The sequence below is a fragment of the Periplaneta americana genome, chromosome 2 (assembly GCF_040183065.1).
Source record: "Periplaneta americana isolate PAMFEO1 chromosome 2, P.americana_PAMFEO1_priV1, whole genome shotgun sequence".
Lineage (NCBI taxonomy): Eukaryota > Metazoa > Arthropoda > Insecta > Blattodea > Blattidae > Periplaneta > Periplaneta americana.
In genome coordinates this window covers 184,614,171-184,627,311 of record NC_091118.1, presented here as the reverse complement: position 1 = coordinate 184,627,311, position 13,141 = coordinate 184,614,171, and the positions used below count along the sequence as shown (strand labels likewise).

At 39.0% G+C, this 13,141-nt stretch overlaps 1 protein-coding gene across 3 annotated transcripts in view; it reads left to right on the top strand.

Moving 5' to 3' along the window:
- Window positions 1-13,141, top strand: part of LOC138694903 (apoptosis-resistant E3 ubiquitin protein ligase 1) — a 323,573-nt gene that overhangs the window by 226,047 nt on the left and 84,385 nt on the right. For all 3 annotated transcript variants that reach the window (XM_069819087.1, XM_069819086.1, XM_069819088.1), the window contains exons 2-3: window positions 7,511-7,667; window positions 11,463-11,668. In XM_069819087.1, the coding sequence (XP_069675188.1) occupies window positions 7,511-7,667; window positions 11,463-11,668 (363 nt within the window). The remainder of the gene's footprint in view (window positions 1-7,510; window positions 7,668-11,462; window positions 11,669-13,141) is intronic.

The following is a 13,141-nucleotide window of genomic DNA, read 5'->3' as shown; positions in this document are numbered from 1 at the left end:
TCTGAACTGTAATTGGAAACAGTTTAATTTTCTTAAACTTTGACTTTGTTCTGGACACAGTATTTTAGTATGCACGATTTTACAAATGATGCTTATGTAAAGGCTTCATTGATTTTCCAATATTCCAAGCTAGAACATAGCTAGCAAGAAGCTTTTTTGTTTAAGACTGAGAACACGTGTATGATTTGTGTTTGTATTTTCTGGTTTTATATTTTCAAAATATTTGTTGGCCTAAGCACTTCACCTAAAATTAAATAAAAAACTATAAGTATGTCATGCGGAACTGAATGTAAACGTATTGTAATATACTGATTATTATGTATAACCAACAGTTATACAGATAGCCCCAAAATAAATTATTTTCACATGTCCAACATGCCTGAAATTGTATGATATTCGTGAAGAGTCGAGTATTGTCGTCGAATGTTGAATTTTAACACACCCCTAAGAATTTTCGAACAACTTAAGCATTTCACATTCTCCTCACTAACACAAAATATTTCTCTTCCCTTTCATCCTTGAATGTACCACGTCTATGATTAGGAGACACTGTGAAACGGTGGAACACGCCGAGTAACACAGTGATAATGGCAGTCCGCCACTGCTCTTCGTTTGCGCATAAACATTGAGTACAGTACAGGTGAAGATGAGTGAGGCGGAGCGCGCTCGTTACGTACTGGCTTCAGCTACGTTCAGGGGCTTACTCGCGAGTACGGTTTTGGAGACGTCTGCCCTAGATCATATATACCCAGATAGCTCGGCCTTATAGGCTTTGAGGTTAACAACTTTTGTCAGGTTTACTACGGTGCCATCTAGTTGTTACATAAGGAGTCAAGTCATAATTTCCATTAGAATAATTGCATTAGCGACTGTACTGCCATCTCGTGTTCGTTTACGGCGGACGGGTGGCGATCCTGGCGGTTGTTCTCTTCAAAGTGCTGCCGATTTTAACATAGCGATGAGTTACCTGTTACATATATGATCTAGGGTAATACCTAGGGCCCGGATTTTATGTGCTAAAAACTTAGAAATATTTATTTTTATGTGCTAAAAATTTGAAAAATATGTGCTAAAACTAAAAGAAAAAAATATTTTCTGAAAATGAAAACAAAAAAATATCAGAATGTTCGTAACTTACTAGAAAAAATTATATTGAAACTCACCAATTGCAGCTAGACATCAGATGTAAAATGCTGACTGGAGTTGCAGTGCACAACAAATGTCATCTGCAGATTGTGGATCACAAATATCCGAGAACAATGCCTTATATTGGGAAAAGGAACGTTCTACATCACGCGATGTTAACCTTGCGTATCACTAACACACACACGATCAAGTTCACTTAGGCTATGTTTTGGCCTTCCAAAACTTAGCGACTTTGCAGAGGGTTTGGTAGCCACTATTTTTCTCAAACATATCCTTAATTTTTTTAGGACTTCTGTTTTCGAACCTGAGACAGTGTTAAGTTGCCTTTCAACATACTGTATTTCTTTAACTGAATTACTCAATAAATCTACACAAGTTTCTAATTTCTTTATTGAGTGAATCAAGAAACCGAAATTAGCAGATATGAAAGCCAAGTCACATTTCAAGTAAGTGAACTGGACAAAGACGATGCCTCTGCAATGACGATCGCAAACCATGTTTTGTAGTACCGTAAAGAGTTTGCAGTTTGAAATATAGGGAGGTGATAAAACAGAAGAAAGTATATAAAGATTAGAAGAAATAAAGTATTATTACTATTTGATACGAGAAAAATTCGTACCGGCACCGGGATACGAACCCAGGACCTCTCAGCTCTGCGCTCTGAGCGCTCTTTCCAACTGAGCCATGCCGGGACACGATCCACGACGCCGGCCGAACCCCTCTCGTAATGCTCAGCGCTCAACGCGCAGAGCTGAGGGGTCCTGGGTTCGTTTCCCGGTGCCGGTACGAATTTTTCTCGTATTAAATAGTAAGATAAAATGTAAAGGTATCCCCGTAACATGCCATGAAGGCACTTGGGGGGCATGGAGGTAGAGCCCATGCTTTCCATGACCTCGGCACTAGAATGAGGTGGTGTGGTCGGCACCACGCTCTGACCGCCTTTTACCCCCGGGAAAGACCCGGTACTCAATTTTATAGGAGGCTGAGTGAACCTCGGGGCCGTTCTGAAAGTTTGGCAACGAGAAAAAATCCTGTCACCACCTGGGACCTTCCAGTCCGTAGCCAGCTGCTCTACCAACTGAGCTACCCTGCCGTATTAAATAGTAATAATACATATTGGCTACTTCATAGTAGCCGTGTAGTATTCGATGAGGTGGGCGAGACCTCATACAAATGAATATGTGATGTAGAAATAAAGTACTCTAATACAATAAAATAGGTATTAATTGTCTTACTAAAAATTCTATTTCATTAATGTTAGCTTCACGAAAACGTTTCAGCGGAGCCGCCATTTTCAGTTGACTATCTGTGCGAGAACAAATGACGATTGCAAAGCACGTTTTGTAGTACCGTGAAGAATTTGCATTTTGAAACATTGGCAAACAAAAAACAAATGCTAGGGAAGCGATAAAAATAAACAAATGCTAGGGAAGTGATAAAATTGTAGCTATAAGCAGCCATGATTGGTTGAAACACGTCCTTTCGTACCGTACCGTAGTATGACGTAGTAAAAGTGTAATAGTCACAGAAGATTATCACCTTAAGTGGTAATCTGTTAGATAATCCCCACGCGAAAATTATTCTCATTGCATTAGTGCCTTCCATTCTTTTTCTGAGTAAGTAGAGATTATATTTTTACTCAGTTATTTAACGACGCTGTATCAACTACTGGGTTATTAAGCTCCGATGGAACTGGTGATAACGAGATAGTATTTTGTGAGATGAGGCCGAGAATTCGCCACAGATTATCTGACATTTGCCTTACGGTTAGGATAGACCTGGGAAAAACCCCCAACTAGGTAATCTGCCTAAACGGGAATCGAACTCACGTCCGAACGCAATTCCGGATCAGTAGGCAAACGCGCTACCACCTGAGCTAAGCCGATGGTTAGTAGAATATATAAAGTAGATACATACTTACAGTAAGTCTTCTGGAATATGAAATTTGTTGATAAATATTTAAGAAAGTAAAGATCTGGGCCTCCTTGCTATAAAACAAGTGAACTTTTGATATTAATTTAAATTGTAACGAGTTTAACTCTTTATTGTGAAATGCGTAAGTTATATCATTATTTTGAAAAATATACAGTATATACTATATACAGGGTGATTCAGGAGGAGTTACCGTCACTTACGGAGCTTATTTCCGAAGACATTCTGAGTAAAAATTCATATAAACTTGGGTCCTACTCTCAATATTTTCAGTTACACTAATTTGAAGTTGTTTGTAAAATATCATCATTCTTTAGTTTTAAGGGTAAAAGAATATAACAAATAGAGGATGAACTATTCAGAAGTATCATTTCTTTAATTGGCTAGTATTCTGAAGCTAAAAATGTGTTGTTACTTCCTTAGTTGCTTTGTACAGGATTTTTTTTTTCAATATTTAACTAAAAATTACGTTATTCTTACGCACTTACCACAATTTGTTTTTTCAGTAGGTATTTTACGACGCTTTATCAACATCTTAGGTTATTTAGCGTCAGAATTAGATGAAGGTGATAAAGCCGGTGAAATGAATCCGGGGTCTAGCACCGAAAGTTACCCAGCATTTACTCATATTGGGTTCAGAGAAAACCCCGGAAAAAACCTCAACCAGGTAACTTGTCCCGACCGGGAATCGAACCCGGGCCACCTGGTTTCGCGGCCAGACGCGCTAGCCGTTACTCCACAGGTGTGGACACCACAGTTGTTACAAATTACACGACTTCTAGCAATTTTATTCTTTACGGTTCAATTTTGCATCCTAATATACAGTCTTAAAGAGTTTACAAGGGTGATTAACAATTACTGTGATAAGTGCGTAAGAAAAATTTAATTTTGTATTTAAATTGAAAAAAAAAAATCTGTACGAAGCAACTATGGAATTAACAACACATTTTTAGCTTCAGAATATTAGCCGATTAAAGAAATTATATTTCTGAATAGTTTATTCTCTATTATTATTCTTTTACCCTCAAAACTAAACAAAAAAGGTATTTTATAACCCACTTCAAATTAGTGTAAGTCGGAAAATATTGAGAATAGAACCCATGTTTATATAACTTTTTTTCCTCAGAATGTCTTCTGAAATAAGCTCCGTAAGTGCCGGTAACTCCTCGTGAATCACCCTGTATAATAAAAAGTTTCTATAAAAAAATATATATACATACATACAGGGTGTTTAAAAATACGGGGCATAATTTCAGGTATGTATTTCCCACATGTAGACAATCAAAATAGTTCATTACAACATGTGTCCGGAAATGCTTTATTTCCGAGTTATGGCCTTCACAACATTGAAATTCACCGGAACGTTTTTCTTTCCGCAGGTCGTTGCCGTCAAAGGAGACATTAAAAGGGCACTCTGACAGTTCATTCCGGGGCGAAGGTTACATTCAGTGTTGTGTGGGTACTTGGATTGAAGGTTTCCTGATCGATGGATAGGTAGAGGTGGCCCAATTGCTTGGCCTCCATGCTCACCTGATCTGAACCCTCTCGATTTCTACTTGTGGGGCCATTTAAAATCATTGGTTTATTCGTCTCCGGTGCCTGATTTGGAATCCCTTCGGAATCGAATTGTGGCATGTTCTGAGGACATACGCAATACTCCTGGAGTTTGGGATCGTGTTCGCAGGTCAATGAGACATCGATGAGGTCTGTATTCAAGCAGGAGGTGGACATTTTGAACATCTTCTGTAATGACAACGACCTGCGGAAAGAAAAACGTTCCGGTGAATTTCAATGTTGTGAAGGCCATAACTCGGAAATGAAGCATTTCCGGACACATGTTGTAATGAACTATTTTGATTGTCTACATGTGGGAAATGCATACCTGAAATTATGCCCCGTATTTTTGAAACACTCTGTATAGTCCACACTTGTGGAGTAACGGTCAGCGCGTCTGGCTGCGAAACCAGGTGGCTCGGGTTCGAATCCCGGTCGGGGCAAGTTACCTGGTTGAGGTTTTTTCCGGGGTTTTCCCTCAACCCAATACGAGCAAATGCTGGGTAACTTTCGGTGCTGGACCCCAGACTCATTTCACCGGCATTATCACCTTCATATCATTCAGACGCTAAATAACCTAGATGTTGATACAGCGTCGTAAAATAACCCAATAAAAAATATATATTAGGCCTATATATATAAAACGCTTTATTTTGAACTAGGTATCATTTATTTATATAACTTATTTGAAAATTAAACATCATAAATTTTATTGCGAACTCACTTTAATGGTAATAAATAGTACAAAATTAATTACACTTCCATTTGATCTTGTGTGGCTAGCATTTCCTCTTAAACTTTCCACTATGTTGGAATAAAACAATTGAAATCACTGGAAAAAAAGGAAGATCACTTATTAGTTTTGAGTAGCATAAGACTATCAATTAGTTCGATCGTCATTGTCATTTGAGCATCAATAAACTAGGTGAATGGCTGAAAAACGTTAGCGTGGAGTTATCATTGAAGTCTTCCAGTTTACAACCATTGTGTTGCCAAAACGACCGTTCTGCGTTGTCTTTTCCGATCTAAATAACTTATGTCACCTTTTCCAATTTACGACCGATGTTTCGTTTCTCAGTTCAAGCCTTTCATGATCCTTATCGAGGCCCAGGCGTTTTCACTCGCATCTCCAAAGAAACTGACAATCTTTCCCTCCGTGATTATTCCTTCACGAAACATTATTTGATCCTGGCGTAGCTCAGTCTGCTTCAGGAACAGGATTCGAATCGAGTAAAACGGCTATAGGACAAGTTTTCTTCCAGTATCTTTAGCATTTTTTACCATTGCTCCACTATTACCAGATTATCAATTCATTATCTGTTAATTCATTGTAAATTTCATCATTTAAATTAATGAGTATTCTATTATCCGTGTTGAGAAATCGGTAGGCATTTCACAAATGTATGGAGTAATATTAGCAAATTGCCTTTATGGATAAAAGAAATTGGAACATTTCCATAGAGATCCTTGTAAATTTGTGTTTTATTACTTCACACTTAGCAATTATAAATAAAAATGTATGTACTGCCATAAAAGTACAGTGCGTCTCTTTTATTACTTTACCGTTAAGCGGGATTTTTACTATCCGCAGCTGCTCTACCGGCTCCCGTCATGCGGCCTTCAAGTTGGTCGCAAAAGCATTTCTTGAACAGTCACTCATCATTAGCAGTTTATTGTTATTACATTAAAAATAAAACATTTAGCTTTGTATAAAAATGTTCTACACCAAGCTTTACATTGTACAGAATTTCTTAGGTCAAACGCTTTTTGTCTGATACACTTCCGGTCTCTCTAAACCAGGCATTTACAACTGCTGCCTCTATGATGTCACACCTCTTTGCTCTCGAGCTTCTTGAGAGAAGCATAGCTATATATACTAGACACTTGGTCAGTAATTGAGACTCGTTCAGACATGGTTTCTTGTAAATAGTTCTCTTAATCTATCACAAAATATTTCAATATCTGGCAATTTCATCACTATAGAACTTTGTTATTGTAGGTTTAATTTGTAATTCAGTAAATACAAAAATATTCTTTGGTCTTAACTTCTATGATAAAATGTCTAGCTTTCATTAATCAGGTAATCTTGTCGTACTTTAATTTTTATTGTAATTGTAATTGCAAATTTAATTTTAATTGTAATTTTATTGTTCATATTATAGTTGTAATCCCCTGGTAGAGGGGCAGAGAAGGCCTGACAGCCTTATCTCTACCAGGTTAAATAAATAAATACTAAATACTATAAGAGCAAAGTAGGGGAAGTGGCAGCGGAGATACATTACCCTCCCTCACGCGCTCTTCCTGCTCTGTTCCGAGAGGAGAAACACGCTCTGGCGTCACAGATTGACCAGTTGGAAGTGACTGCTCTAAACTTGCGATGAACATTATGGACTGTGGGACGATTAAGAACTTTAACATCTGTAAAATTATCTGCAAACGTTTTTTGAGCTTTGCGGGCACAGTGATTACGTGAGAAACATAAAATCTCGCAAAAACATCAATAATAGGATTCTACAGTATATGAACCCCCTCGGCACCACAAACAATTATTACTTCATACTTTTATTAAATAGGCTGCGTGGCGTCTGTGGAAACTAGAAATAAAATTGAACTTGAGAATGTACATTTATCCGTGCAGAATAGTGGCTATAGAGTACGTAGGATGTCTCAAAAGTTTCCGAACTCACATTTCAAAAGTTTGTTGCTCTTGTAGGTATGGGGCCACTGAAATGTCGCATATTTGGTATAGGCTACTTCTCAAGAAGCTCATGGAAGTGTGTGGTAATGGTGATTCTTATGATGATACAGGGTTGTTATTTACGGATCGTAGAGTGTAAGCTACTGCGCTCATTCTGAACAGCTTATGTCTTTGTTGCAGGCATCTCGAGCCTGGTGAACTGTGCGCAGCTTGAGGACCTGCCAGAGCTGCCTGCGCACGATGAAGAGCGTCTCCAGAGGGCAGCACATCTCCTTCAGCAGCGACTCATCCTCCGGCAGTGGCTGGTGCAGCACAGCTTGCAGCACCACTATCAGAGGTGACTTCATTTGAACACTCCAGCTTATTGACACACTGCTCCCGCCCTCATTTTTGTACTTTGTTTCCTTTGTCTGTTGAGATCTCTAAAACTGTAACGAAACTCGGTCTTTAGAGATATCTGACTGCATGTCAGAAAATTTAGATGGGAAAACATTTGCCAGTGATTTTTTTCACATAGCCATCTCATTTTTGGACCATAAATTTGTGAAGTATTATATTATCTCATAGACTCAATCAAATTTGTAAACAATGTAAGCATCTCCATAGAAGAAACAAGAAAACATGGCCTTTATAGGAAATAATCCTCTAAGAACTAAAATTGTCCTAAATAACAAATAGAACAGCAAGTAGACAGCTTCAAATATTTTGGGTGTACTATAGCCTAAGCAGTAACGTGAGCTGCTGCTATGAAGTCAAAAGGAGGATAGCAATGGCCAAGGAAATTTTTAATAGAGAAAGGATCATCTTCTGCGGACCTCTGGAAAAAGAATAAAGAAAGAAACTAGTGAAGTGCTTTGTGTGGAGTGTGGCATTATATGGGGCAGAAACATGGATATTACGACGAAGTGAAGAGAAGCGGCTAGAAGCATTTGAAGAGTCCACTGCAAGAATGATGGATGTCATTTGGAATACATTTTTCAGGAGAAGCAATTGAAAGTTTGAAATGCTTAGCGCTCAAAGCTTAACTGTGATTTTCCAATCATTACTGGACACTGACTATCAGTGTTAATGCCATATAACTCTCTATGTACATTCTATATGTCTTAAGCTATGCGTTGACAATCTTGGTTTATTTTCGACAAGAAAGTGACATCCATCATTCTTGCAGTGGACTCTTAATTTGAAATATGAATATGGAGAAGAATGGAACTTGTGAAGTGGACAGACAGAATAAGAAGTGAAGCTGTGTTGAAAAGAGTGGGCGAAGAAAGAATGATACTGAAACTGACCAGAAAGAGGAAAAGGAATTGGTTGAGTCACTGGCTGAGCAGAAACTGCCTACTGAAGGATGCACTGGAAGGAATGGTGAACGAGAGACGAGTCCGGGGTAGAAGAAGATATCAGATGATAGACGACATTAAGATATATGGATCATGAGGAGACAAAGAGGAAGGTAGAAAATAGAAAAGATGGGAGAAAACGGGTTTGCAGTGAAAGATTTGCCCTTGGACAGAACACTGAATGAGTGAATGAATGAATGAATGAATGAATGAATGAATGAATGAATGAATGAATGAATGAAAACAGTTACAACATTTCAACTATTTAGGATGCGATGTTAGTTATCAATATGATCAAAATCTAGAAAGGAAATTATAGAAGTACCAGATGATGTGTGGTACAGTAAGAACTGTGAAAATTACATGAAGAGATGCACAATTAAAATTTTTCATAAGATAATGACTGTACCAGCTCTCTTATATGGAAGTGAATCATGGATTCAGAGAAAAAGGAGTGGAAACCGAATCCAAGGAGCAGAAATGCAATTCCTAAGTGCCGTCAGAGGATGCACTAGAAGAGATGAAATACCAAATACAGAAATAACAGATGAACTGAATATATATGCAGTGTATGATAACATTTTACAGTACAGGTTCGCGCTACCGAACAGTCTTTGGACTCAACTATCGAACTGGTGCCTGGCCCGTCCGGAATAGCAATTCACTTTTGTTAAAAACAGATTTTCTTATTTGTCACCTAACACATGATGTAACCCTACGCAAAACAATCCTGCTGAATCAGACTTATAATTTTAATTGCCTTTCTGTAATGTACGAATTGTGTTTGTGTTGCAATGTGTTCCTTCGTAAGTTGGTAAGAAATTATTGTTTATCCATTTCTAGTTAATTTATTGCTTGTTAGGGAATAAACACAGTAAACATTATAGTTACAGTAGATATAGCTCGCGCAAGAAACGATTACCGAAAACCAATGGTGGCGTTGCTGTTTGTTTTGACGTATGTATGTAGGCACGCCGAGGGGGGGAGAGGTGCGAGCCGATGGAAGTACTGTCTCTTTCAAGATGATGAATAAATGAAGACATCGCTGTGAAAATAAAGAACGTAGCAAGAGAAAAATTCGAAGCTAATTAAACGCGCAACATATGTTTACGAATGAAATAATAATACCATGCGATACAAGACACGTATTCACATGCAATGGAACAAACTAAAGTCGTAATGTAACTATCACAACGCAAGACTGATTCTATCGATGTCATTTCTCTTCTGACTACTCTTGAATATCATTCAAGCTATCTCGTGACCTTTCCTCTCGCCCGCTCTTCCTTATCGCAGTGTTTGATTCGCATTCCTTCCGTCGGTAATCCGTACTTGCGAGACCTAATACTTAAGATAGTTCCGCCGAGTTAGCTCTGTGGCTTATAGGCTTTGAGGTTAACAACTTTTGTCAGGTTTACTACGCTGCCATCTAGTTGTTACATAAGGAGTCACGTCATAATTCCCATTTGAATTGCATTCGCGACTGTGCTGCCATCTCGTGTTCGTTTACGGCGGACGGTGGCGATCCTGGCGATTGTTCTCTTCAAAGTGATGCCGATTTTAACGTAGCGAGGAGTTATCTGTTACATATATGATCTAGGCTCTGTGGTAGGACATCTGTCTCCGAACTAGCCAGCCCGGGTTCGATTCACAACGGGGTGAGAGATTTTCGTGTAAAATTTTTATCTCTGACTAGGAGAGGTGGCAGTGCACAACTTGTACTCAGCGGATTAAATCCCAGTGCATATGAAGAGAAGGTATATGTAATTTTTTATAGTGGTTCGTCCGTCGGACGGGGACGTTAAGCCTGGCGGCCCTCTTGCATTGATGCTATTCGACAGGAGAAGCTACGTGCCGGCACCGGGTTTTCCCTTCTCCTTTCCTCATCTTCATCTCACCCATTCAATACATTATACTTACACGAACACATACACACATACACTCACCTCAGTACACAACATAACACATCATGCATAGCGTGGCCCGCCGAAGTGGTGTGCAACTTCAAAATGGGTCACAGTCCTGCCATCTATCTTCAATATAAGGAACCCGACTGAGCTACCCAGGAACTTGTCAGCCCAACTGCAATAGGTGGATCAAAAGTCGCTTTCCCCAAACACTGTCTTATATTTAATTACATTCAATTTACATTTGACTACACATTCCTTTACAGATTTTGTTCAAAATGGAGCCCTGTTTCTCGATACACATTTCACAACGTTTGGGCGCTGATTTATAGATGGAGGACATAACTCACGATTTTCATCGTTTTTCATCGATTTTCACGAATGACTGTTCGATCATCTGTCGAAACTGATGCAGATCCTGCGGTTTCTGAGCAAAAACATCATTTTTCAGGATACTCCACAATGAAAAATCGTATGGCGTCAGATCGCATGATCTGGGTGGCCATTCTGTTGTGCCACGACGGCCAATCCATTCATGGAATTGCTGGTTTAAAAAGTCCCTCACTCTTACACCAAAATGAGGTGATGCTCCATTCTGTTGCCATATTAACTGTATTTCGGCAAAACGAGGGTGTTTTCAAGACGACATCGGAAAAACAGTTGACGCATGAACCCCAACCCACCACTTATTACACCAGCTATTCGTTTATTCAAGTTATATGACATCTGTATATGTACAAGTATGGAAATTAAGAACGAATATTGGGGACTTCTGATCCACCTTATATAACTCATGTGGTGAGCTACTCGATCTGTAAGTCGGTTCTCGGTAGAATACAGAATACTGTTCAAGCCCTTATGCATATGTTTGGTTTTCTCGTACAGGTTGATTCAGTTGGAGGTGGCGTCGCTGGACGATGTATACTGGCTGGAAGACTCCAGAGCACGCTCACTGCTAGGTAAAGATTTTGTAACGTGGGCTGCAGCTCGCCAGGCCCTCCCTACGTCCAAAGACGACTTGGCCCAGCTGAAAGGGGAGTTGTGGAGCGCTGTGGTCAAGTCCACGCAGCACGAGGACGCATGGACATGGGGTGAGCAGCCAACTGATATTGTGTCTCTGTTTACTAATTTAATTAGGAAGCTTGTGCATTTATTATTATTATTATTATTATTATTATTATTATTATTATTATTATTATTGTTATTATCATCATCATCATCATCATCAACTACTATTCAGTTCCTATTTCTTTAAATATATACAGTGACCTCCCCCCCCCCTTATAAATACTTCCAAAATACGGACAGAATTGTATGTGTAAACTGTACAGAGTGGAAGTGAAATAATCGTGCAGATTTTCAGAGCGAATAGCTTACGTTTTGTGTATACTCTATTTTTTTTCATGAAGTGCAGTTTCATAGAAAAGACTCTGCCGACAGACCTTCTACTGCCCCCTACTAATTGGTTGTCATAAATAAATGTCTTCCTTACTGTGACGGAAATCTTGTCTTCTCCTGTCAGTAACCAATCACAACCCTCGATCAGAAGAATTGACAGGCTCCCGTCAAATCCACGTGGGGGCAGAGTTGCTGCATCTTTTCCGAATTCCAAGAATCCCGTCAGTCTCATTTCGAGGGTCACCAGGATTGTGGCAACTGTGCAATGTTGGGACGAGGGGACAGGATGGAATTGTCAGAGGTGTTTGTGTAGGAAGTCATAAATCTGTAAGTGGGTGTTCAAAGGAGCCACCGAACTGCACTCCTTGAAATAAAATAGAGTATAAGAAAAAAGTTGTTGTTTAGTAAACTGTCCGACGACAGGTATGAACCTCACAAGTGATACCAGCAAGGCATCACTTATGAGGCAACTAGGCCAGGAGATAATGGGATAAGGTGGCCAGTTCCTTTCCCCAACAAAAAAAATGTAACACCTTATTGGTGGAAAGTTCATTTTCTGAGAAAAAGTGCTTTTTTCCCCAAATGTTTAACACTCTCTTATTTGGTAACTATTGCGAGTAGGATCGTGATTTTTGTCCATGTCGATAGAAAATATAATAAGGAATAGAAAATATAATAAGAAATCATTTATCCATGTGATGTATTTCAGTATCATAAACTGTTTTCGTATAAATTTAATTTAAAAACTACTAATTTGAAGCCACTAAACAATGCGAACAGATGACAATTTGTAGTCGGCTTGACATAACTTGTATTCATTATAAAAGTAAAAATTTCCGTCTGTTGCTACAACTTGTCTTTGATCTTAATTCAACTGAAATGAAAACAGTCATATTGTGTTCTGATAAAATATTAGGAGGTAGGAGGTAGGCTTCCCTTTCTTCCCCTGAAAATTTGGCGCTGCAGTTGTAAAGCTTACTTTATTTCTTGGCTACGTACAAAACTTGGATTTCAAGACCTAGGCTATCAGCTGCTATATGAGCGTATTCCGAATCTCAGCACTTAGCAATCTGATGGCATCACGGTGTTCCGAATTTCAACGATGACGTCACTGATGCTCCACCGGTGTCGCACCGGTTCCATCAGCTTGCAGGGGTGGTGTCAGT